Here is a 22,959-nt window from a genome sequence, read left to right on the forward strand (position 1 = left end):
CCACCATCTCTCACACCAAGCAGCATATTACTCGAAGTTAGAGAACAATGTGGCAGCAAACCCCAGACAAGCAGCAGCAAACCCCAGACAAGCAGCAGCAAACCCCAAGAACATGGCTGAAGACTGGTTTTCTGTTCCTTCTTTTTAAAGGGTATTATTTACATTTCTTCACCTAAAGCTAAGTCTTGTTCAGTACTTCATCTGAAGGAGGGGAAAGGAGGAAGAAAGCAAAGACTGCCTTTTCAGATTTGTCTGAAGGCTCCTACCCACAACACAAGCAGAAGGCATTATGGATTTTTTAGTATTTATGTTCTTCCCCTTTACAGATCATTACTGCAAGGCAAGATACAGAATCACTGCTTGACTCATTCAAGTTAACAGGTACCTTCAGAGGTCATGTAGTCCAACCTGCTCCTCAAAGCCAGGTCATCTATCAGGTGAGACCAGGCTGCTTATCCACTGAGATCCCGAAAATCTCCAGAGACTTCAAACCTTGCCAGGCAACACGTTCTCCTGCTTGGTCATCCTCCTAGAGAAAAACACTGCCTTTATACCTAGTTAGAACTGCCCTTACTTCCATTTATGACCATTGGCCATTGTCTTGCCACCTTCTTGATAACCTGCCAGCAGGCAGGTGCAGGCTGCCATAAGGCAGAACAAGCCCAGCTTACTCAGCCTCTGCCACAGGGCAGTGTTACAACCCCTTGCCATCGTGGTGGCATTGTGCTGAACTTGCTCCAGTTTATTCACATCTTTCTTGTACTGAAGCAGGGTGGGGTGTGGATGCAATATTCCAGGTGTGGTCTGACAAGCGCTGAGTGAAGGGGAACCTTCCTCTTGGAGCAGCTCCTCTTCCCACGTGCACAACCTTGCCTTCATCATTCTGAAATTCACAAAGCTCCTGCCAGCCAGCTCCTTCAACCTGCCCATGTCCCTCTGGGCGACATCCCTGTATCTCAAGCACATCCACTGCTCACCCCTTCTCCCAGTTTGGTGTCACCTGCAAATTTCATGAGCAATTGTGGATTGCTTGACTTGCAAGTCACACAAAACATAAAACAGGACACATCCTGTTCCAAACAGTGAGGCACACCACCAGTTACCAGCCTCCATGTAAGTTACAACCAACTAGCCATCTCTAACACAATCACCCCACCAGTTTTCACCCGTCTAGTAATACATCTTCCCAGATCATAATGACATTCTGCAGACCTTGCTGAACCCAACATGAACACAGGATTTTAGTAAACTCAGTAGCACTATATTTAGCTTATAGATGGGAAAGCTGAGAGCTACAAATATTCATGGAATGAGAGGGTGTAAGGGTAAAAAATTACTGAAACCAGAGAAAAGAACAGGTTCCTGAACATGTACATAGGGCACCTGACTTCTAGTGAATAAGTCTTAGCTTCTGCCTTTTGTGCTGGCAATGTTTGAATACCCAAAGGAAGAAAAGGGGCACCACCCTGGGTTTTAGAGGCCATCCTGGAGGTCAAGTGTACCATAACAAACACAAGCATCCAAAAAATTAAAACTGAATGCTGTCGTCACATACTGCTAGCCAGAACTGGTTTAGAGCTTTTCCTTCTTGTTCTGTGCCACACAAACTAGAGGACTGTATCACTAGTCCAAGATCATAACCTGCGTTGCACACATATTTTATCTCAAAATAAAATATAAATGAACACTAAGAGCATTTTTCTTAGTTTGCTCTAAATTTTACTGCAATCAAGTAATTTCATCTAGAAAAGCAGTCATATTTCTGAAATTTCTTCTTTTAAACTTAATCCAAACTAGACACTTTCAATACTGCAGACCAAGCACTACCTTAATTGGAAATTTCATCTGATTTGACTGAAATCTTGCTGAGAAGATCCTTCAGTGCGGCGTAACACTTGCATTATAAACCTGCATATGCTTCAGCTGCATAAATGTTATTATGCACATGTAATTACAATGCAGAGATTTATAAATGCTTTATAATAAAAAAATTACACAAAAATAATAATTTATTCTAGTAATTCTGATGAGCCTCGTATGCAAATTACCGTGTTTTTGTCACAGGGAAAATGACCCCTCATGAAACCTATTTTGATTCCCCAGTAAATCAAGTTCTTAGCAAAAGCAGAAAGTGTTAGTCAAACCTGCATTAAATTCATGACCCCTAGCTCTACAAAGCATGGGTTGTCTTTCAAGATACCGACGACAACACGAAAATTTCCATCAGAAGCTCTTTCTCATGACACAAGTGAAATGATACACTGATCTGAAGATCAGTCCTACCATCTTCTGCAAACCTAGTCCTGACAGAGACACTTTTCCTACACATTTTCACTTCTTAGATACTACTGTCCTTGAAAAAGTAATCACCGTTTCTCATCAAGGACAGCTCATTACACATGATAATTACAGAAGTGTCCAATTGAACACATTTATTTCACCTGGTGAATAAAGTTATTAATACAAATACAGAGTCTTATTCCTGTGTTCCTAAAATATTTTGAGTAAAATACTGAAATACATTTCTAATCATACAGTCATAATGCACGCTCTAGAAAATAACAATTTTCATTTATTTTCTTTTTATAACACCAAAATATTATGCAAATATATCATAAACCAGGTAATGCAGCCATTAAAACATCAATTAAATAAGAACACCTGCACCAAACAGACTTCAATTTAAAAAAATGTATAATGTCTAAGGCATTTTTCCATGGAAGCCTAAGTTCAGCATCTAGTCCTAATATCTGCCATCTTCATTCTCCTGTTGATTTGGAAATGATTGAGTAAACCTCTTCTTCACCTTCTATAGTCCAAAAGTGAAGTTTTAACAACTCAAATTAGTCTGTGGTTTGCAACATTAAATATTATGTACAATAATATTTATTATGTGGTCCTAGAAGGAAACCTAAATATTGGTATCTACTTCTCCATAACTTATGATCCTGTTTTAGAGATGAGAAAATAATGTTTATCCACTCTCTTGAAGTTTCTCACATGTACTCTCTATCTCTAAGGAAAAAAAAAAATATGATTTCTGCAATCTTGCTGAAAGCATTTCAAGAAAAGAGAGTACATAACAGAAACAAAAGTGAATGTTTGACCTTGAGCTTGCATTCTAATAGCTTGTATTCATGGTTCAGCCCCAAGTAACAAGTATTGTACAGTACAGCAAGTCACTGAAACAGATTTTTCCCGAGATAATGCCCCTATTCAGCACCACATAAGTAGAACAACTTATTTTCTCGTTAACTGCTTCACCCACACATTTGACATTAAGCTTCAGGCTTCCTGAATGAGCAGCGAACATGCAGGACACGGATCAATGTTGCGCAGTTATGCATCACTTCCCACACTGAATCATGCTGATTCAGGCAATTCAGAATAAAATATGAGTCAAGTTCTTGATCTAAAAAACACATATTTGAAAACATACTTTTCAAATCTTGTTTATCATTACTTGTCATCACTCCCTTAACAAAAAGTTGTATTTTTACACGTCCCTGGCTTCAAAATAATCTGAAGTATTTTGGCATGAATAAAATTCAGATTCTTTACTGTAAGAAAATGTCCAAGCTATTTAAACCTCAATAGGTGCTAATAATGCAGCAGTTGCCTTTCATGGATACGTGACAGATCTTGAGTCTCAAGATTTTGCTCTCTACAAACCACACGTGCACAGAACAACATTACTGAGAAGACAGTTGTATAGGTCCACACTAAGGATTTCTGTTTGTCTTGCTAATGTACCTCCCCCCTCCTTATTATAAAGAGTATCTCCTTACTATAAAGAGCACCTTCATAAAATGCCTGCAGTCTCCATAATTCTCAGTTTACGAACCCCTACTAACTTCCAAGCACCAAGGCTTGCAGCTTTTCCATGCTTTAAACAACTTGTAGATTCAGAAACAAAATTACCAACATTAATTTTTCACTAGCAGGTGTAATAACAAGAAAGACTTTGAATGAACAGGAACAGGAGAGGAAAAAATACCTATAATGAATGTTGATTTTAGCAAAAGGTGGTCTTGGATATGGAAAATGCCTCCCCCACATGTTGCAGAAAATATACAAAATGAGACTAATTCATACCACTATCACTGAAGCTTCATTTACTGCCCCATCATAACATAGAAAATGGTTGAAAAGACAGGTTCAACAATTGCATTCACAGTGTTTAATTTACACTGTAACTCAAAGGAAGTTTCTCTAAGGGACAGCTGCAGCAACAGATATTCCATAAGAAACATCCAAGGACAGTAAGGAAATCCACTTGTGGCTGTAAAAGACAACAGGAAGCTAGAATTACAGTTTCAAAATGTCTTATAGCCTCTACATGTAAAGACAATTCCCCATGAGATCCCTTCTGAAGTTCTAATCTAAAACTGTAAAATAGAAAGACATAGAAAGACCTTGACACGCTTCTATGGTGGGCTGATGCCAACCTGATGAAGTTTAACCATGACAAGTGCAAGGTACTACACCTGGGTCGGAGCAATCCCAGGCACAGCTACAGGCTGGGCAGAGAAGAGATTCAGAGCAGCCCTGCAGAGAAGGACCTGGGGGTGTTGGTCGATGAGAAAATGAACATGAGCCGGCTGCAGTGTGCGCTCGCAGCCCAGAAAGCCAACCGTATCCTGGGCTGCATCAAAAGGAGCGTGACCAGCAGGTCGAAGGAGGTGATCCTGCCCCTCTACTCTGCTCTCAAGAGACCTCACTTGGAGTATTGTGTGCAGTTCTGGTGTCCTCATCATAAAAAGGACATGGAACTGTTGGAACAAGCCCAGAGGAGGGCCACGAGGATGATCAGGGGAGTGGAGCACCTCCCGTATGAAGACAGGCTGAGAAAGTTGGGGCTGTTCAGCCTGGAGAAGAGAAGGCTGTGTGGAGACCTCATAGCAGCCTTCCAGTATCTGAAGGGGGCCTACAAGGATGCTGGGGATGGACTATTCATCAGGGACTGTAGTGATAGGACAAGGGGTAATGGGTTAAAACTTAAACAGGGGAAGTTTAGATTAGATATAAGGAGGAAGCTCTTTACTGTAAAGGTGGTGAGGCAGGAATGGGTTGCGCAGAGAAGTTGTGAATGCTCCATCCCTGGCGGTGTTCAAGGCCAGGTTGAACAGAGCCTTGGGTGACATGGCTTAGTGTGAGGTGTTCCTGCCATGGCAGTGGGGTTGGAACTAGATGATCTTAAGGTCCTTTCCAACCCTAACTATTCTATGATTCTACATCCCTGCTCATTGCAGAGGTACTGGACTAGATGAGCTTTGAAGGTCCCTTCCAACCCAAACTATTCTATGATCCTATGATTCCATAATTCAAGAAAAAGCAAAACGTGAATCGTAAGTCACTCTACAGAAGAAGAAAATTATTACTCTACATATGTAAAAATGAACAAAGTAAGTATTACACTCAGCTCGTTTCTCCACCACATACAAAACTGAGAGCAGAGTAGTATTATAGATGCATGAATAAACTGACTGCAGCTCTGCACAATGTATAAATTTTAACCTGAAAGTCTGAAACAAAACTACCCTTTCTCCTCCTGGATTGCAGAATTTGCTTCCTGGCTTCTTCAGAAATAAACTAAAGTTTATAACTTTTTTAAAATGAGTTCTAAAAATAATTTCTACTTTATATAGAAGCAGTTAATAGACTTCCTGTTTTACAAATGAGTAATGCACTATTCTCAGATGCATTAAATTCCATTAACAATTATGAAGTTTGACAATAGCCTTTCAGGTTTTAGACAAGCTTGTTGTCTTCCTTCAGCTATGTAAGGATTCCTAAACAGCTGAAAACCAACCAAAAAAAAACATAAAAAAAAAAATAATAAAAAAGTGCTGTTAAAAAGAGTAACTTGCTGTTATGTCTAACATTCAGCCTACTCAAAACTAAGGCTATATCTTACTGAAGACTGGACTCTTTATTAGTGACTGTAGTGACAGGACAAGGGATAACAGGTTTAAACTTAAACAGGGGAAGTTAAGATTGGATATAAGGAAAGAGAGGAAAGAGTTCTTTACTGTGAGGATGGTGAGGCACTGGAATGGGTTATCCAAGGAAGTTGTGAATGCTCCATCCCTGGCAGTGTTCAAGAACAGGCTGGATGGAGTCTTGGGTGACATGGTTTAGTGCAAGGTGTCCCTGCCCATGGCAGGGGGTTTGGAACTAGATGACCTTAAGGTCCTTTCCAACCCTAACTATTCTACAATTCTATGCAGCTACTAGGCTTAGGATAATCAGAACCTTTTATATTTGACATATGACTAAAGTAAGTTCTTAGTATTTCAAACTGGTGTCAGTACATTTCCAGTGAAGTTAATGGGCTGGAAGGAAAAAAACCAAAAAGCTGAGGTACCTTGGTTTCAATTACAATAAAAATCAGAATCTTAATACTATCTATGTAATACTCTGGATTTTTAAAGTTAAATCTCAATAAATGCTACATCTTGTTTCACAGTATTCTACTCTAGGAAAGGATTGTCACAGTTTACTGATGAGCAAAACCCTATCCCACCTGCTGGGAGTAACCACTTACTACTGAGAAGAGGGCTCCCATGCATGGACTTTGAGGGAGGCAACTGCCTCCTCACTACGTGAGTGTGCTCACTACTGACCTATTGCAGGGAGTAGCACAAGACTTGTGCATTTGGTCTCTGCCTCAGAGCTGCGAGACCAGCCTGCACACACCCATCACGTAGCACTACGCCTCCTCCCTGCATCCTGTAGTGTATGAACTCCCTAAGCCCCAGTCTACAGGATCCTGCCAGGTCCTTGCACTCAGCAGGAGCTGACAGACAGCACATGCTTCAAGCATCTATCTGCTTCCACAATCTGTTCTCCCACTACATCCACCTGTGGGTATCAGCCACGAAAGCCAGTGCCTGCCCCATCACACGACACCTATTGCCACTCACATAGTAGATCATATCTCACATACAGCACCACAGGGAAGCTCAGAAATCCATGGACTATATTAGAAAAGTCTTGAAATCTCACTTCAGAAGCCTTCAGAAATATCAGATTTTACTGTAGCATCTAAAGAACTAGTGTTCATAACCAGATAAAACACACGTAACTAGCTCATCGGCTACTGAGCCCAAGGGCAGAAAGGAAAGAAAAAGACAAGACAGATTAAACAAAGCAAGTCAGACAGATTATCAAGATCAAACAGATCACCCAAGTGAAAAGAATGAAGAGCCCATTGAAGAACACAGCTGAACAGCCAGAACCCCTGCCTGAATAATGGGCTTGCAATTGTAGCTGCCCAACACGTCCCACGTTCAGGCAATAAATCTGTGTCTCTTGAGCACCAACAGAAAATTTGAAAGATGCAATACTTCATTTCTACTGCAGAACAGAACACTCACTGGGGTTCACTAAGCACAGTAATGGCTTTGAGAAAACATTATTATTGCTTCTTTACAATAACAACAGTCACAAACTAACATACATTGGTACATCCCCACTGTGCTTAGTCAGCAGAAGACAGTTGTTAAACAGTCAGTTTTATTTCCTGAATCATGCAGGAAAACCCTACAACATTTATGGTAGTAGCTAAATTGTACAACTGAAAGAATTAAAGAAGATGATTTCTACGTTGCAATTATATAACTTCAAACCTGCTAGCACAAGATAAAAGCCAGGATCCTTGTAGCTTTGGGGAAAGAAAACCAAAATGGACTGAACAAATTCTTAAATGAAAGAGGAAGGAATTTAGGATGGATAAGCACCACCTAAAGGCCTTTAAAATAAGCCTTTGCTATAGGCAAATTATTAACAGCTGTCATTCCAAGCACTTGGTATGGCCTACTGACAAAGCTAACTCACTGGCCCAGGTGAATGACTGGCCAGCCTTAAAAGCTGTTCTTGCCTTACCAAGAACAGGGCATCTTTCAAGAGTAACTATATGGTCCAGGATCACCACAAGCACCTTTGTAACTCCTCCAACAGTTAAAGCGTTAGTTACAAAGAAACCAAGGACAATTTAAAACCTCCTTTCAAAAAAAAAAAAAAAAAATACATAAATGGACATTTGTTACTGTGCCGAAGTATTTATCTCCTGTGTCAATAAACCCAATTTAGTTGCAGATGCCATCTACACAGCTGGTGTTGAACGCAGTTTCTGAGAAAGGGGGTGGAAAGAAACTTACATCCCCGCGGGAGTTTGGATTTTCAATAGCCTTATCCATACCTGCTGAAGAGGGGAGAGGAGCTGGACCCGGGCAGCTCCCGGTGCCGCGAACACGAAGAGGTAGATACACACAAGAGAAAACCCCAGCGAAAACCCTGGGGAAGAGACTTCACCAAGGATCAAGAGCTGGAAGTTCGGGTAAAGAGTATATGCGCTTGCTAGCGATCCTGGCAGCCTCGCTACAGCAGCTCGCCAAGCCGCGTTACACTGGCAAAACCCGCTTAATGATACATCCCAAACACCGCGTTTCCTCTCCTCCTGCCTCCAGCCGGGCAAAACAACACCGCCGAGGCATCCGCAGCGCCGGGACGGGTCAGGCTGCCCCGAGCCAGTCTCGGAGAACCAAACTTCCCGTGACTAACACACACCGGAGCGAGCCCCAGCGCTCCCCGCCGGCTGCAGCCAGCCGCGGAAGGAACGAGCACCCACCTCCTCCACCGCGAACAACGCCGACACCGGGAGCTCTGAGGCCACCACCAGGCCCCCTCTGCTCTGCTCCGCCCGGGCTCCGGCGGCTCCCCCGCTCCTGGACACGTCACCCGCCCCGCCTGCAGGCCGCCGCCGAGCGCAGCTGCTGAATCCCGGCGGAGACCCGCCCGCGGCTGCCGCCGCCGTTGTTACCGCCTCCCCGGGACAGCCGCCGCCGCCATTGGGGCAGGGCGGGACGCAGCCGCCTCCCAGTTGGCGCAGCAGCCCGCCGGTCGCGGTCACCGCCTCCACACACACCCCCCTCGCTCTGCACCCCCCTCCGCATTCCTGCATCCGCACGTGATGCCGCCGCCGGGGACCGGCCGCACGGGCACCTGCGGGCGGAGGCAGCCCCGCGGGAGGAGAGAAGAAGAACGCGGGCACGCGAGGCAAACCCAGCGTGCGAGGATGCACCACGGCACCGGTCATGGAATTGTATCTGATGTTCCACGTGAAAGTCGTTGATCTTCATAGAATCATAGAATGGTTTAGGGTGAAGGAACCTTAAAGAGCATCCAGTTCCAACCCCCTTCCAATAGGCCAGGCTGCTCAAAGCTGCATCCAGCCTGGCCGTGAGCACTGCCAGGAATGGGGCAGTCACAGTTTCTCTGGGCACCTTGTGCCAGTGCCTCACCAGCCTCATAGGAAATTTCTTCCCAATACCTAACCTAAATTCATTCCCCCTTGTGCTACCACTCCATGCCCTTGTAAAAAGCCCCTCTCCAGTTTGCCTGTAATCCGCCTTTAGGCATAGGAAGTCTGCTTTAACATCTCCCCAGGCTGAACAACCCCAGCTATCTCAGTCTGTCTTCATAGGAGAGGTGGTCCAGCTCTCAAAGCATCTTCATGGCTCTCCTCTGGACTCATTCCAACAGGTCAACATCATTACACTGGGGGCCTAGAACTGAACACAGCTCTGCAGGTGGGGTCTCACAAAAGCAGAGTAGAGGGCAAGAATCACCTCCCACAACCTGCTAGTCATGCTCCTTTTGATGCAGCAGTAGTGAAACATGCCCAGGTATTCTAAATTCATTATCATGACATGATGTGGAAATGGTGGCATTTCAAATGATCCTTGATTAATCCACCTTTTTCCTGCATTTTTCATTCTATAGTTTATGAATATTGAATGTATGTTAAGTAGCCCATATCTTTGTGTGGGTTTATACAACCTGAATTACAAATTAAATATTGCTGTGGTCTAAGCCCAGGCCATAAATCAGAACCACACAGTCTACTTCCCCCCCACCCTTTCTTCCCCCCACTCCTGGAGGGATGGGAAGGAGAATCGAAAGAATGCAACTCCCATGGGTTGAGATAAGAGCAGTTTAATAACTAAGGTATAACACAAATCACTACTGCTACCACCAATAATAATAATGATAAGGGAAATAACAAGGGAAGAGAATACAACTGCTTACCACTATACCGACCGATAATACCCAGCCCGACTGAGCAGGGAACCAGCCCTTCTGGGTAACTCTCAGTTACATCCTGGGCATGACGTGCTGTGGTATGGAATACTTCTTTGGCTAGTTTGGGTCAGGTGTCCTGTCTCTGCTTCTTTCTGGCTTCCCCTCCTCCCTGGCAGAGCATGAGACTCACGAAGTCCTTGGTCACACTAAACATTTGAGCAGTAACTAAAAACATCGGTGTTATCAGCACTGTTCCCAGGCCGAAAGTCAAAACCACAGCGCTGCGCCAGCTACTAAGAAGGAGAAAAAATGACTGCTACTGCTGAACCCAGGACAAATATTAAGAAGTATCACTTTCCAAAATGTTTTCATTTTGACAAAGTTACTTCTTTTTAATGTAGTTCATCATAGTGGGAACTTAAAATAATTCTCACATAGCTCTATAGGATCTGCAAATGAAAGAATAGGGAAAATTGGGTCATATGTAAAGGTGGAGGCCAGGAATACCACTATGGCATTCAGTTCAGCTTCCAGCAGAGAGACCACTTCATCCTGTTGTTTGTGTAATTTTGTTAAACATTTTGCACTTCACTCTCATCCAGGTATCATTTCAGGAACTGAAATGGCTGGGAATCAGTCTTGGGCAAACTATTTAACGACTGCTTATCATTAAAGGCCATGATAAAGAACAGATACGTATCTAGACTAAATGCAACTAACTCAATTCCATGATTAAAAATTTACTAGCAATATCCTTCTCCTTTTGGCAGCCAATTCATTATCCATGTGCATTCGGTTTTCTCTTTCATAATTATCTTTCACTGCTAGAGAAACTTCAAATTCTTCCTTTATTTCTTCCCTGAATCTTTTTGATCTTTGACAACAACTTCTTTGATTCTGGTCATCATACATAAATATCCTCTAATTCTGATAGAAGGTTCCTGTGGAAACCTTGTTGGGCAAATCCAACAATAGCAGATCAATTCATAAAAAAGCAAAACTAACTTCCAAAATAACTTGCACTTTTCCTGCAGTGTTTTAAGGCAACATCTAATAGCAGTCATAATTAGCGCCTTAATCATTGCAATCAGAAATTCATTATTTATCCACTCATAATGACTTGTTGATAGCCAGAGTTCAGATAATGGCTCTCTCCAGGGTTAACATGGTGCTTTTCATAACCAGGTCCTAGGAAGATGATGTTAAAATTTGTTTTACTGGTGATACAAGACTTGCCAGAATTTACTTACCGTCATTGGTGCTTACTGGGGCTTCACAGAATCATGGAATTGTTGAGGCTGGATGGGACCTTGAAGATCATCTAGTTCCACCCCCCTGCCATGGGCAGGGATAGCTTCCACTAGACCAGGTTGCTCCAAGCCCCATCCAACCTGACCTTGAACAGGCGTGGGAAAGCAACAACTTCCTTGGGGAACCTGTTCTAGTGCCTGCTTCCCTGCACAACCCATTCCAGCTTCAGCAAAGCTGCCTTTCATCTCCAAGCTGCCACAGATCCTGCAACTACTCCAGCATGCATTCTGGGCATCTTAAGGACACCACAGACACTGAGCAGTGTCCTGGCCCCATGTGACACACTGCTGTGAAAAAGACAGTCCTTTTTTTCTGTCTCCGTGGAGACTGGGGTGATTGAATGTAAACTGAAATTTATGACACCTAAGGACATAAGTCATTCCTATGGCTTGCTTTCCAAAATGCTGCATGAAATCTGAACAGGATAACTAAAATGTAGGTTGCCAAGTTCTCCAGTGCAGCCTGATTTTCTTGATTTCTTCCTTCTCCTTACAATCAGCATTTTCTCTTAGAGAGTTTTCATTCATCCACTAGAAATAAAAAAACCTTTTTTCTCCTGTTCTCAACTGTCGTGTGTGTGTGTGTGTGTATGTCCCAAAACCAGTATGTCATTTGCTTACCATAATCCTTCAGAAACCACTGAAAGCCAGAACATCCCACAGCCTTGCTTAACTCGAGCTCATGCTGGAGCCTTGTAAAGTTACAGATCCCCTCTACTGCCCTTACCAAACAAGGCTGAGTGTCAATACTTTTTTAAATTTTTATATATATATGTATGTTCACAAATATTTTTAAAGACAAATCACACAGCTTTCTTCAATTCAGACCAGTACCTCAAAATAACATTTGGTTTTATAAAAGCATTGCTCATTTATGTTCTAATCAGGTGCTCACTGCCGGTCTGTTGTCCAGATCTCCCTAATGTACCAGCACGCCTACTGGGAGAGTTTGTAAATTCTAAGCATACCAGTACAAGTTAACCTAACAACTGAGTTTTATAATACTGCAATGTTTTACCTGCACTAGGACTTCTTTCACAAATGCGTTTAAAAGGTCTCTGCTTACGAGGAGCCTTTGCAAGTCAAATTCTCAGACTGCCAATAGGCAGACTAGGAACAAATTTTCCTAAATTTTAATATTCCTCAGCACCAGAGTCCTTGTGTCACATCAGCTCCTTGTTGTCATGGGTGGCGCACGAGCAATAGTACAGCAGATGCCATAACCTCTTGTGGCGGGTTGACCTTGGCCAGCAGCTGGACTCCTACCCAGCTACTCTCTCACTCACGCCGCTTAACAGGACCAGGGAAAAAATAAGATGGAAAGCTCATGGGTCAGAATGAAGACAGGGAGATCACTAGCAACTACTGTCATGGGCCGAACAGACTCAACTTGGGGAAACTACATTTATTGCCAATTAAAATTAGAGTAGTATGGTGAGAAACAAAGACAAAAGTAAAAACACCTCACACACACACTTCTCCCAGGCTCAAATTGACTCCTTCGCTCCCAACTCCTTTATCTCTCCCACCCCAAGAGATACAGTGGGATGAGGAACCGGTGCTGTGGTTAGTCCATAACAGGTCCTCCCTGTCCTCCTTCCTCCCCCGCTCCAGAGTGGGTCCTTCCCACAGGCTGTAGTCCTTCAGGATAAACCTGCTCCTTCCTGGGCTCCTCCAGAGACTGCAGGGGAATCTCTGCTCTGGCTGCTGAGCACTGCCTCCCCCTCTTCCTCCACTCACCCGTGCCTGCAGAGTTGGTTCTTTCACTTTTTTCCTTAGTCGTTTTGCCTGTGTCATGGTTTTGCTCTTTCTACATATGTTTCCCCAAGGTACCACCACCTTGGCTGGGGGGCTCAACCATACCCTGTGATTGGACCATGAAGCATTAAGGTCATGTAACAGTGAAAGACAAATGCAGCCTTTGGCTGAGGCAGAGCTATTTCCAGTGGCAGAAAAGAAGTACTAGTAAGGTTCCGAGAAGACTTTATATGAAGTACTGTGTACGACTCTAAGCCACCAGTATTTCGGGAAAAGGAATTCAAGTAGGAAAAGAGGCAAATATAAAGTATTAGGGTAATAAAAAGAAAATAATAAAAAAGGAAAAGGAAAATAAGGAAAATAAAAGAGCAGATTCATCTGTACTCATGAATATGCAAAAGAGACTCCATGGCTAAAAATATAATTGTGTAAGATAAAAAGGCAATGATAATACAAGAATAAATTATTATAAATTAGAATACACTGTTGGCTCCTTCAGTCTTGGGCAATACACTACTTGGGAACTTTGATGTCCTAAAAACAGTCCTCAAACTTTTCCTTAACCAGTGTCACAGAGATTCTTAAAGCAATATGTTGCTGACAAAAAAGGCATTAAAGCATCTCACAATCTACATGTTCACAGAATGTCCAACTGCAATCTGCTCAGCACTGTACAATGTAATAGTTTCAGCTAACTCATCCCAAAGCATCCTAATTTTCTTCATACTTATATCCTATGACTCCTAAGTAAGGCTACTGCTGCTTTCCAGGAAACACTTTCGTCCTGTAAACACGATTGACAAGACAAGATGATCAAGCTGTTGTCAGATGCTCCAGGTGTACTCTATGCAAGCCACTTCTCTGTAGTTTGCTTGCCTGGCTTCGTTTTTCAAGGTATTGTAGTGATCACACCTTGATTTACTCTTACTGTCTGATACTGACAGCAGAACTACATGGTTCAGAAATGTAGGAAAGTCAACAAAAGTCCTCCAACAAAATTAGCACTTCCTCAGGTGTACTTCCCCCCCGCTCAGTGCAAGCCCCATGCCTAAACGTCAGTGAGCACAGCTTTGGTGACAAAATGCAGTGCCCACATGGTAATCTGGTTTTAGCAGCAGAAGTAGTAAAGCAGGAGAGGGAAGTTGCACATCTATATAGCAATATAAAAGTCAGTCTGAGTGAGTACCTGGAGCAGCCACAATCAATTACCAGTACTAAGACAAGGCACATCCCCACTCGAGTCTTGACAGTAAAACATCAGAGACCATACTGGTGAAAACAGTGTCAGAGGGCTTATACAGACCTCTACTATGAACTAAGCCTTCAAAGGAGCAAAGGCAGCTAGAATCATGAGGAATAAATATTTCAAAGTACTGCATCCTATATCTAATAAAGCTAGCATTAAATTTCCGCTCTCTCTGCTCAGGTCATGTCCTTAAGGACTCAGAAGTGACATCAGCTGACTCATCAGAACATGCACACACACACATTTCCTTGCTTTCTTTGTGGACATGTGAGCAGGCCCTTCTCCTTTGAAGATAGGCATGTCTGCAAACTTGAATACCATTATGTCCTTACACATTTGCTGCATCACTATCTTTATCAGTCTACCTCACTCAGCATGGTTTTACTTAATGGAAAGAGGAAGGCTCAATGTGCTGCACGAACACGTGGTTTTACTCTGTGACACCACTGCTAGCAAAACATGCTAATTCATCAATCAGATCCCAAGGACGTAATGATTCTTCCAACACTGGAAACCCATCTGGATGCTGACACCTACAGAAACAGGAATCATTTACTTTAATGACCATCAGTTATTTTTTGTGCCATGACACGAGATTGAAAAAGTGTAATTGCTGAATAACTTTGCCTGTGTAAGTGTGCTTTTCTGGGAATACAGCAAGAGCTATTAAGTAAAATATACTTACCTATTAACTGAAAACATTTGACTAGCAAAACATCAATAACATTTAAATTCCTTTTACAGATTATTTACAAAAAAAGGACTTTATTCATACAAATACTACTATGCATTGTTCTTCTCATCCCAGTCTGTACCCACACACATTCCACAGTGGAGCTTTACACATGAACATCAGTTAATCTTGGGACTTCACTACAGGAACAGCTAGCAAAATCATCCCAATCAGTTGCCTACACAATGCATTCTCAGAATAATAATTAAAAATGCCAGTAACAATGCTTTTTTTCTTTAACTCATTAATGCTAAAAACCATCAGGAATTAATTCCTTCAAAGCACCATACAATACATACATTTTGTTATTTAGCAATGAAACAAGTTTGGGTGTTTTGTTTTGTTGCTTTGTGGGTTTTGTTGTTTTTAAGGTGGCCCATACGAAAACATTGCAGTGGCATGTGGTACCAAATAAAGTGTCTTCACAGTTAGAGCCTAACAAAAAAATGGAACCCACACTTCAAAGAAACAAGTCATAAATATCATTTGCAAGTGATTCTTTTTAACCATTTTTAATACATACATATGTCACAGCTTCTAGTCATGTAACTAAACAAGTTCATGTAATAATATATTAAAGTTGAAGTTTACAAAGTTTCATAGCTATTTACATGGGTATGATATTGCCTTTGTCAAGTTTAACAAGAGTACTTCAAAATAAACAAGTCATTGCTTTAGTGTGTGCACTGCAAAAACTGTTAAAGTAATAAACAGCAAATAAAAAATAGACATTATTTTCATGAGTAAATGAAACTCAGGAGACAATTATTCAATAAAATACTTTTATTTATTTACAAAGTGTAAAGATGCTGTGCCATTCAACAAACATTTTATTATATAAGAGCAAACTTAAATTTGCTTAATACTTCTAAATTCACTTTAAGTGGGAGTCTCCCTGAGGTTAAGAAAGGTGTCTTATTACTGCATGTAACATCAATATTTGATCAGTGTTACCAGGAAAAAGCAAGAAAACCTGGAAGACTTGGACACTGCACTTAGCAGAAGAAGAGCACAACAGTACATGCTGAAAACTATTAGAGATATCACTGTGGCAACACGCCTGCTTCAAGATCATGACCTGTACTACAAGTGACAGTAAATATTACTGAAAGATTGGTGGAAGGGAAAGGATGACAGGTTTTGGAAAAAAAACTAAGACAGGACACAAACAGAAGCACACAAACTGTGATTTAGGAATGCTGTATGAATATGGTAAGAACAAGATGTCTGGCCAGGGTGTCTTAGATCAGGCATTTTTCTTAAATACAAACAAAAATATCCGCCCCCAAAAAACACCCCCCAAAAAAAACCCCAAATGCCAAACACCCCTATCACAGTTTATTCCTTGTTGTGGCTTTGGTTTTGCTTTTTATAAAGCTTCAGCCAGAAAGCTGACACAAACAGGACTCCTTGAATAAGCTTGTCCAAAAAAATAAGGGAGGATGAAGTCTCCAGTAGTCACCTAGGCAAACAAAAAAATATACCCAAAATGATATTATGCAAGATTTTTCCAAATCATGGCAGCAGCACACCTTGTGACCTGATCCAGCCACTACTGAAGCCAAGTGTGAATATTTCGACATCAGATTGTAGATGAGGCCTTACAAGTGAGGCCGAGCAGGACTGGAGTTAGTTTCACATTAATAAAATTTATAAACAAACTATGGCTAGTCTACTTTCGGGTTGAAAAGCAGCACTTATTTATACAAGTAATTAGACACCAACCCCCTCAGTTAGAGAACCTTTTTGAGTCTTGTTTCAAAGCAATGAGACAATCATCCACAATCACAAACCAGAAAATCCCCTTAAAGTGAGCAACAAAAGGCGGGGAAGAAAACACTCAAGTATAATAAAAGTCCCTGTGTAACAGAACTGGTAACTCCAATTCTAGGCCATCAAGATGAAGAATAAAGGTTGTCTGTGTTTTATGGTCTGTTGTATTTTTTGGTGGACGGTAAAGGTGCACTCAAACCAACAGAAATGAGTGCTGTTATTTGCTTTATTGCATAGCTCCCTTTTTCTAGTAGATCTAGCAATGTTTAAGTTAACAGGTGATCTGGGGTATTAATTACATTGTTGAGACATGCAAAAGATTTGAGATATGCTATAACAGTCTTTACATGAAAAGAAATTTGCTAAGATGCATACTAACCAGACTTCCTTATTATAATAAAAAACACTTTTAATGAGATATTTAAAATCCACATAACACTACACAAATTGATAAAACAAAGTACTAAACTTTAGAAAGCTGGTGCCACTTGGACCACACAATTTCAATTTTCATTCCCAAATTCACTACTAACCCCAGCCCTCCATATTCTCTTATCTTAGCACACAGAAACTTCTCCTTCAGCCAGCCACTATAAGAATCACATACTTGGCCAAAACTTACTTTTCTTTTAATGCTTTCATTTTCTGCTAGGATTCTTCAGAATTCCATAGCTGAAATCTTCATAATTGTTACCTGGTGTCCTGGGTTCAGCTTAAACCCCAACACCTAGTTTCACTGAATTCAAACCTTCCAGTTTTAAGCTGCACAGAGTACACCAGCATTTTGATATCTGGTGACTTAACCCCTGCCTTCTCCTCTGGAACTCTTGCAAATGATGTTTGGACTCTGCAAGGTATGTATTTGGATTACATATTTGGGTTGTTCCCAAGGAATTCATCCCCTGCCTTCTTCTAAAGCACTTTTAACATTACTCTCCCACACACAGCTCCTCAGGAGAAGCACATAGTTCTAAGCTTTAGAGAACCCTTTTCTCTATAGAATGGCATTCATATAGGCTCTATAGTGCCAAAACACTGTGTTGTGGTTTAACCCCTGCCAGCAACTAAGTGCCACAAAGCCACTTGCTCCCCTCACCCCCACTTTCCCTTCTGGCCTGCTTAGAAGAAGGTAGCACAAATATAGATTTCTTTATTGAGTATCAACAGAACAACAGACAGGTTGCTGTGCAAAATTATTAGCCTGATTCTAAATGGTCAGTTTCCGACATTCACCACTTCATCATTATCAACAACATCTAGCCTTATATTTGTGACTTAATAGTGAGAAGTTTCCTTTCCCTCACAGAGCAGCTCTTCAACTCTGTGCTCGCATGAAGTAAATAAGGGAACACAACACCCTGACCACTAGTTTCCTCCCTTCACTCAGAATCAAATCAAGGACATTTCCACCAAAAATTAGTAACATGGTGCTGTTCACACTAAACAGTGCTTCCCTTACATGTTTAAAATGAGCTCCACCACAGATCAGCACATAAAGCCTCTAACATATGCCTTGACCTAAAATTCTTCATAGCTCAGGCTTGCCCAGTCTTATTGTTTTGGAAAATAAATCTGTGTAGCAGTCACATCACACTATAAAACAAAAGTTTCAAACGACAGGCTTTTTATCTCCTTAGCTCAGTGCACAAAACTACTTAATAGCCTTGCCATTCTCCTGCCACTAGGCGTCACTGTCTTCTGTCGTGATCTTTAGACGTTAGTCTGAGGTCCAACACCTCACCCTGAAGCCATCAAAGAAATGCGATGAGTGGGAGAACACTCACCACAATTTGCCAAGTCCATATCTGAAAAGCGACCCTATTCCTTAGGTCAAGGAAAGCCTTAGTGATGTAGCAGATAAAGTGCAAAGGATTGTTACTGCCACTTTGTATGTTCTTTGAAGGAAAATAAAAATAGTGGAAGCATAACTGAACTCTTAAAGGAGGCAACACAGGCTTTCCTCCACAGAGGAGCCCCCTCAGGTTCTAACTAAGAAAATTTAAAAAAATAAGAGGAACCATAACAAAAGCACTAAGAGAATTACATGACCTCTCACGTGGTACCTACAAAGAAAATAATCTTACTAATCAACCAGCTATCTTTTCAAGCACAGAAAGGGAGCCAAACATTCTGTTGTTGTCTTTTGTATTTTATGGACTTCAAGTCCAGAAGGGACCGCTATGATCACCTGGCTAGATCACCAGCATAATAAATGCCTGGATCCCCACATGCATCTTTGTGGTGGATATGAACTCCTCCCATACTAAGGGCAAACTGGAAACTACAACTCACTTTGACAGCGAACACTCAATTATCTTCCTCAAGTGCACTTAAAAGAAGAAAAAAAGAATCCCAAAACGAAAAAAAAAAAAACCACCCAAGAAAAAAAACCAAACCCCACACCCCAGCTGTGACTGCATTCTACCACTGACCAATTCAGCCACTTGGAATGACTAAATGGCACACAGGAACTAGGTACCCATGCATACCTAACTCACTTCATAATTGATCTTAATAAACAACATAACTTCCAGTAACAGTATCTCTGACACATATGAAATAGGATTCAAGCTAAACTTGATTCAAGCTGAGCTTAATAGACAAATTAACTGTAAAGCCACTTGGAAGCATTAGGACAAAGGATGCCATTAGAGAGCACATCACTACTAGAACTTGAAATACTGTCCAATCTGACAAAATCGTTGGTGTATATCTTAAGAGGCTGACTATCTTATGTGCATGCACATATGAAACAGAAAAAATGCATTAAAATACTTCTGGTGCACACAGAATCCTACCAGCAAGGAATCACTGTGTTAATGAGCTTCAAGCAAAAGCTTCTATTTCACAGGCAAAGAATTACTCTGCATTGTATTCTTTTGCCACCCTACAAGGAAACAGCTGTTTCAGTGTCACATCCTCTTCTTTTGTTGTGTTTCACCATTTAATTTTCCATTTTCCACTGCTTTATTTTCAAAATTCCAGTCAGTTGGGTTCAGAAGTTGCTGAGTTTTTTTGTACGTCCAGTATGGGTTAAGTATTAGTGTAACAGCAAATAATCCTGAGAATAAAACAGTAAAATGAAGAAGTCCCAGATTTTCTACCACAGAATTCCAATTGAAAATACACACCCACCACATGTGGTAAGTAAGAATCATGCGGCAGTGAAACAGGTGGATCATCACCCACTGGTTTGCTTTCCAGAAAAAGGTGTTAGCACAGCCAGCCTAGAAAAACAAGAACAGAAAGTATGCAGAAATGAGATTGCTACTTCAAGATAGTGAACTGAGGAATCTCTAGAACTAATGCAAATACCCAGCTTTCACGAACACACGCTCTCAGGCATTTTTTTCATGCAGAGCTATGAAACTCCACATGCATACCACACCCCAAACTCAGAACAGATCTATACCATCTCACTATCCACATGCACATGTTATCACACAAAAACCTGTATGAAGGACTACAGAAATACCATGAAGATAAAAAGAAGGTATCACAGTAACTAACATGGGTCCCAGTTATATGAACGCAATTTTACTTAAAAGCTACGTAAACAAACTGCACAGATTACCTATGAAAAGTGAGATGCATGAAAACTGTTACAAACAAAATTACTGTGGTCTTACCTTCAAAAGCATCCAGGAAATGCATGTTGAGGGAGTACTCATCTCCAGCAACATTCCCATCAAAGGCAGGTAATGTCCAGATTTCACATTAATCACTAGACCAGCCAAGCCACCAAAAGCTAGCAAGTGATGAGCTACCAAGAACGCGTCAAATGTTCTGAAAATAACGTTGGACACGTGAACAGCTACATTTTCAAGCAAGAAAAATCCAGCAGCTATTAAACAGTTAAACCAACTCCAATTTTGCTGTGAATACACTTTGTCAGCATGAAAAACAGGATCTACGAGCAAAGCCCATAGCCCAGCAACACAACTCTGAAGTCCGAACACACCACGTGTGACTGCCATATTCCAAAACACCTTCTCCTTTGCATACAAGGCATGATAAGTGGTACTTATCCATGAAGACAACCAGTGAGACAGAAGGAAGACTCCCAAATAGATTAAAAAGCCAGCAGCTAAAAATGTCAAACGAACTTCCCACAAGAGATAGTCCCATTCAAAAGTGGTCTCAAACACTGGGTCAGCATTTGTAGGATTCATTTCTTCTTGACACTTCTCACCCGCACTATAGTCTCCTTTATGCCTATTCAGCCTCTGCTATTATGCAAATCAGAAACCACGAACTCTTCCATCTGGAACAAGGAGAAAAAAAATAAGTGAATTTCTAAGCCATCCATATACATAATTCTAAACCATAGAGAACTCAGTTCCACTGCAGTTACAACTTTAGTCCTGTTGCATTAGGCACAGTCATCCCAAATACAGGCAGACAGACAAAAAAACCCCCCCAAACTTAAGTGTATTTAACAACGTGTATAACAATTGTCCTGCAAAATCTGTATTAGTACAAAGTAGTGCACTGAAACAAAAGCCGAGGAGGATAAATTAGGAAGGCAAGAAAGAGGAAGACAAAATACAAAGAAGCAAGCCCTGTTTTCTTACTTATGGAACTTGTACTTCAACAGCACCATGCAGTTATTCACCTATGCCATTATTCTCCTACCCTCCTGCTTTTCTCTCACTGACTTTCTACCACTTCCTATGGCTTTGGGTGCAATTCAGATACAGACTTAAGGCATAAAACTACAAAACTGAATCCAGTGAGCAGGACCATGTACACAGAAAAGGGCTTTCAGGATCATATCTCAAGACTTTGCAATCAGTCTCCGAATATTAAACAACTTTCCAACAGAAAACGTATTCCAAAAATGCAAGAGTATGGAATGCAGACAAGCAACATTAATGTGCATTATTAACAACATTAGTGTCATTAACTGAACAGCCCAGCAGTAAGTGCCTCAAGTCAGCCGAAACTTCTTGAATACACTGTAGTTCAAAAAACAGGATTTGTGGGGAGGGAAAAGCCAGGTAATAGACCCACTGCAGCCTGCAAACGCTCCAAACTACAACGCGTTTGGGAGTTTGGTAGGAGCTAGATGAAAAAGCCACAGCGACCACCGAGTTCAGATCCCCTAGTGAGATGCCCCAGTCTTGCTTCACCAAGCAGCAAATGCCACCATCAACCCACACCCTGTAGGGATCTGTACTCGAGGGATCTGTACTCGCAGATGCCCCTGTCCAAAACAGGGGAGTGAGCTGGTAGCTTCTGTCCGAGGACACCACATCCGCCCCAGAGCCTCACACCGGACTAGACCGACTCGAAGGTGGAGTCCCGGCAGCACCCTCCTCCCCCAGATCTCTGGAGAAAAAACAGAGTAAAACACACCAGTCCGATGGCAGGAGCAGGCCCTGAACAGCGCGATCCACTGAGGCAAGCCCAGCTGCAGCAGGGCCGAGGCAACGCCTGCATCCCCACGCAAACACCGGCAGAACAACCCCATCCCCGCCCGCCCCGCGGCCGCCGAGCCCCTCACGCAGACCTGGGGTGAGGATCCGGCGCACAGACCTCGCTTACACCCGCCGTTCTTCATCCACAGCGCTGCCCGAGATCGGGGGCCTGCCCTTCCCGGCTCCGGGACTGCCCCGAGCGGCAAGCCGCCCCCACGGGCCCCCGGGAGGGCCCGGCCCAGACCGACCCGACCAGCCGCACTTCCCCCCGCAACCGCCCTCAACAGCGCAGCCACCACACGCGCTTCTGCGCATGCGCCGCTCCGCCGCCGCCACCACCCCTTGTGCTCTGGCCCGGCGGCGCGAACCATCGGGCGCCGCGGGGGGGAGGTCGGAGGGGGCGGCTGTACCACTTGGCCAGGGGGGAACGCCCGGTCCGGCCGGGCGGCAGAGGGCGGCTATTGGGGGGCAGCGGACCCCGTGTGTCCGTGTTGCGCCGCCTTTCCATAGGGGAGCCTTGTTTACAAGAAGTTTTTCCTCACCAAACAGCAGGCTCACCACCACCACCACCAGGTTAATAATAATTAAGATATGCCTGATCAACAATAGTAATAACAAAGAAGTAGCAGTGAT

The 22,959-nt window shown here is 42.4% G+C and overlaps 1 protein-coding gene across 6 annotated transcripts; it reads right to left on the reverse strand.

Moving 5' to 3' along the window:
• Window positions 1-15,948: 15,948 nt before the first annotated feature.
• Window positions 15,949-22,617, reverse strand: CLN8 (CLN8 transmembrane ER and ERGIC protein). Of its 6 annotated transcripts, none has more exons than XM_080615226.1 (4): window positions 22,419-22,617; window positions 22,101-22,237; window positions 20,536-21,170; window positions 15,949-20,133 (listed from the first exon to the last, which is right to left on the reverse strand). In XM_080615226.1, exons 3-4 carry the CDS (start codon window positions 21,076-21,078, stop codon window positions 19,819-19,821), a joined length of 858 nt encoding a protein of 285 aa, XP_080471352.1. In that variant the 5' UTR covers window positions 21,079-21,170; window positions 22,101-22,237; window positions 22,419-22,617; the 3' UTR covers window positions 15,949-19,818. The 6 variants fall into 6 exon arrangements, with proteins under 6 accessions (XP_080471352.1, XP_080471351.1, XP_080471354.1 ...); XM_080615225.1 differs by having other exon boundaries at window positions 22,086-22,237; XM_080615228.1 differs by having other exon boundaries at window positions 20,536-20,692; window positions 22,069-22,237.
• Window positions 22,618-22,959: the final 342 nt, after the last annotated feature.

This window comes from Psittacula echo, assembly GCF_963264785.1.
Source record: "Psittacula echo genome assembly, chromosome: 4".
NCBI classification, from domain to species: Eukaryota; Metazoa; Chordata; class Aves; order Psittaciformes; family Psittacidae; genus Psittacula; species Psittacula echo.